This window comes from Antrostomus carolinensis, unplaced genomic scaffold, assembly GCF_000700745.2.
Source record: "Antrostomus carolinensis isolate BGI_N321 unplaced genomic scaffold, ASM70074v2 scaffold51973, whole genome shotgun sequence".
NCBI lineage: Eukaryota > Metazoa > Chordata > Aves > Caprimulgiformes > Caprimulgidae > Antrostomus > Antrostomus carolinensis.
The window spans coordinates 4524-8912 of record NW_010308293.1 but is presented as its reverse complement, the minus strand read 5'-3'; the positions used below and the strand labels follow the sequence as shown (position 1 = coordinate 8912).

Below are 4389 nucleotides of genomic sequence, written 5' to 3'. Positions count from 1 at the left end.
ATGCGGTAACAGTGTCAGACCCGGAGTGTTTACGTGCCGGGTGTAGCGCCGGAGGCCTCAGTGACGGTGTTTTCGTTACAGGAGACTCAATGAGAGAGAGAGAATTGGAGAACTAGGAGCCCCTGAAGTTTGGGGACTGTCACCAAAGGTTCCTGACCCCGAGTAAGGACCCCAGCCTTTCTTCTTTCCTTCCAGTTGTTGTGGTATTGATTATACATCAGTTGAATTTACAAAAATGTCTTATGTTAGTCCCTTCGCCCAAGTTCATGCTGTGTCAGTTCATTTCTCAATCAACATAACAAGATTGTTACTTTTCTTTTGTTTTCCCCAAATAATTCCAACATACTTAAAGCAAGGTATGATTTACTGTGGATAAGGTGACCTTTGTGTTGGGGTGCAGGAAGCAGTTCCTATGCTGCAAATTAGCTGTTTCATAGTTTACTCTGTTGCAAGTATTGACTCAAAATCCCCAAGCATGTGTTTGGTCATGCTCATACCTTTGATCTCGAATACTAGCAAATAGATTTTTAAATACAATTTTTTATTTTTATTCAGTTCCGATGAGCACACACCAGTAGAGGATGAAGAGGCAAAATCTAAGAGTAGTTCTTCAGATTCCAGCTCAGAAGGTACTTTGTTTTGCTTACACAAATGAAAATGGGAAGCTACCAAAGCCTGGAATCTGCCGTTCTTGCTTGCAAGAGGTTCCCTGACTTTGATAGGTGGGAGTGGGCTCTGGTTCCAAGGAGAGCCTTGCTTTGGGAAGATTGGGAAATACATATGGAGCTAGATGGTCTTTGTCTGTTTTCTAAAGTTATCTTTTAAAAATGTTCTAGAGGAAAAAAAGAAAAAGAAGAAGAAAAGAAAGAAGAAAAAACGGAAGGCATCCAAAAGAAAACGCAGAAAACATTCTGAGGACAGTGACAGCGACTCAGAGTCTGAGCAGGACTCCAGTGGTAAGAAAAGAGGCTTGGGCTGATGTGCGTGGTGTGAGAGCTTCCTCCTGCTCCTCTCAATGCAAAGTGACACTTCTGGCTTTTGTTACACACTTCAGTGTTCTGAAATTACAGCACCCACCTGCTGTTCTTTGCTTTACCATCTTGCTGGGTTTGCAGTGCCTTTCCCTTGAATGCTTGGGGTCTGGCCTCAGGAAATGGAATTTTTGGGTTGAGCATCCGTTGGGTGTCTCCTGCCAGAGACGTGTTCGATGTGTTCTCATACGGGACAATGCTGTCAGGAGCTTTCTACTAATACTTCCTTGGTGTTCTTTGGTACCTGAACAAGTCACGTCTGAGAAGCTGTGTGCTCAGGCATTCTGGTGAGGGCAGTTAGTTATTCACAGTGCAGTACATAGTTATAGCTAACCATCTCTTTTGATAATATATATATACTTGCTTTTTTTTATTTCAGATGAAGATAAGAAGAAAAGCAAGAAGAAGAAAAAGAAGAACAGAAAGTGAGTTTCCGGGTGGCTGTGTGTAACTCCACCTGCTTTTGGCTAGAGGGCAGCACCACTTTCTCAGCAGGTGCCGAGGAGGGCTGAGCACTGTCATTAGGGCTGTTAATGCTGTAGAAGAATCTTAATTTGTTGGGTTTTCTTTCAGTCTACAGAACGATGCAGCACAGAGGACTCGCTGCAAACATAGGGAGCCACTTTCTAACGCTATATGAAAGGCAGGATAGTGTATATATTGTCTTTGTTTTGCTGTAAGGCATTTTCTTTGAAACAACAACGATCTGGATGCACACAGGCAGTCTTCCCATAGGTGGAAGTTGCCTGGAGAAACTAATGACCTGAGTATGATTCTGAGTACTTTCTTTCATCTTAAATTTTGGTAAATAGCATCTCTGTCTTTGACTTTATCACAGGAAGAAGTATAAGAAAAAGAAAAATAAGAAAAGCAGGAAGGAATCCAGTGATTCAAGTAGTGAAGATTCTGATGACGAAATATTTCAAGGGGAAGATCTCTGGATTGAGAGATCAAGTAGGTTCATCTGACTTGGATTGAAACTTCTTGGTGTCCTTTTCATGAGTTCTTTGTTAGGTGTTGCTGACCTATGTAACTGTTCTGATAACAAAGAACAGTGGGCACAATATAAATCTTCCTCATTTTTTGATTGTTGCAGAAAATACAGAATCTGATAGCTTGATTGGACCAGAAGCTCCCAAAACTCATGCGTCTCAGGATGACAGGCCTTTGAAGTGAGTAGCCAGCTCTAACAGTACTTTGATCAAATCAAGTAAGTCACATGTGAAGGTTCCTGTTCAGAAGGGCTGTTATAACAACGTGGCATGAAGCAGAGAGAAATGCTGTGCCTGAAACTCACAGACAGAAGTGGTAGTGGTGCTAGCCTTTACCCTGGCCTGAATTCAGGTAGAAAAGTCTGATTTATGCTTTTTAGCCTCGATTCCTAGAAAATCGGTTGTAAGATGCCTGTATTCTAATGCTCTGCTTATTGTGACTTCAGAGTGTCTTCATTGCTGTTTAATCAGAATGGGTTCAACTGGTAATTTAAGATGATGTTGCTGGTGTTAGCCATAAGGAAGAAACAGGCCGATATGTGGGAAAGAATAACAAAGTGCTTAAAAATGCAGCTGTAGCAAGTAGTCAACAGGGAAGCTGAGTGTTTAGCTCCAGCTCTATTAGAGACTGATTGAAATCACTGTTGTTTTGTTTGTTTGTTTGTTTTAAGCTACGGGCATGCCCTCTTGCCCGGCGAAGGTGCAGCGATGGCAGAGTACGTAAAAGCAGGAAAACGTATACCCCGGAGAGGTGAAATCGGCTTGACCAGTGAGGAGATCGCATCGTTTGAGAGCTCTGGTTATGTCATGAGTGGCAGCAGGTATGGTTTCAATTCTTCACTGTGAGGGCGGTCACACACTGGCACAGGTTGCCTAGAGAAGTTGTGGATGCTCCTCCCTGGAAGTGTTCCAGGCCAGGCTGGATGAGGCTTCGAGCAACCTGGTCTAGTGGAAGGTGTCCCTGCTGATGGCAGAGGGGTTGGAACTGGATGATCTTTAAGATCCCTTCCAACCCAAACCATTCTGTGATTCTGTGATTATCATCATCAGTGAAATTTTCAAGAGCTCTTTCCTTTGTTGCCTGGTGGGAAGACTGCTTCCAGGCTCTAGTGGAAAGCAGGGAAGAGAAGGTGCTCTGTGTGCTTGCAGTAATCTACACTAAACTCCCTATTACTCTAGATAGATGGTGGGTTTTTTAAGGACACTTTCTCCTCAAGAGCAAAAATTCTTTCCAGGTAATATACTTGTAATTATCTTGTATTTCAAATGAGAAGATGCTTGTGTCAGGTGGCTCAAAGGTGGTAAGTTTGGGCAGCAGTGGTGATGTGCTGGCTTTTTAGTGGGAGACAAAGTGTGAGAGTTTGGCTGGGCTTTTTTTCCTCTGGAGTCAAGCAGGAATTTCACTGACATGGAGGCTAGTAGCTGACACCCTGGGGGCAAGCAGGGCTTCCTGCTCACTGCCTGAGAGCAGACACCCCCAGGAGTCAGTTTCTTGCTCTGCCACACTCCTTCCTGGGAAGGTTTCTGTGCAGTTTGGATTCTCTAGTGTAGGTATCTTCATGAGCCCCTCAAAACATTCAGGCCAGTGGGTGGATGGAAGCAGTGACAGGGCGTTCCATCCCTCACCATGTTCTCCTCCGCAGACATCGCCGAATGGAAGCTGTGCGTCTGCGTAAAGAGAACCAGATCTACAGCGCAGATGAAAAGAGAGCTCTAGCATCCTTCAACCAGGAGGAGAGGAGGAAGCGAGAGAACAAGATCCTTGCAAGCTTTCGAGAGATGGTCTACAGAAAGACTAAGGGCAAGGAGGAAAAATGATTCTTTATTTGAACTGTGCACCATGGATTCTACCAAGCAGCAGCTAAACTGTTCCAGTCATGATTTGAAAAAAAGCTGCAAGTGCTGCAGTGCCTTTCACCCAACAGGGCCAAGCCTCAGGAGTGGATTACTTGTGTCAAGGAAACAATTACTTTTGTTAGATTTTCTTGGATGTTTTGTTCACCATCTACAAGGAATCACTGTAAAGTGAAAGGCTACAAGGTAGGGAAGATTAGAGGTGGCAGTGTTGTGTGCTTGCTCTGAATCAGGCAAGCAGGAGGATTCCATGGGAGGGTTTTGTTCCCTGAAGCTGGTAAGTGTCATCTTCCATTTATTTTGATCAGTGAGAGCAGACTGGCTGTCAGAAGCGAGCTACTAGTAACAGCAGCAAAAATGAAGCAATCCCCAAGTTCCTGTTTGAGATCTAAGACTGTCCAGATATTTTTTCACAAGTCTTTTAGATTTAATTTTCTCAAGAGAGTTGAGTTTGGTTTGTGGTTCAAACTAGACTTGTAAATAGAAATGAGTTTGTAATTTAATACAGATGG

The 4389-nt window shown here is 43.6% G+C and overlaps 1 protein-coding gene across 1 annotated transcript; it reads left to right on the top strand.

The window, feature by feature from the left end:
• Positions 1–81: 81 nt before the first annotated feature.
• LOC104518634 (NF-kappa-B-activating protein) lies at positions 82–4059 on the top strand (the record flags this gene model as incomplete). Its single annotated transcript, XM_010165708.1, has 8 exons — positions 82–162; positions 556–629; positions 837–956; positions 1411–1456; positions 1870–1985; positions 2128–2203; positions 2695–2844; positions 3667–4059. Coding segments are annotated over 8 exons (838 nt in total), but the record flags the coding sequence as incomplete, so codon positions are not given.
• Between the last annotated feature and the right edge of the window lie 330 nt (positions 4060–4389).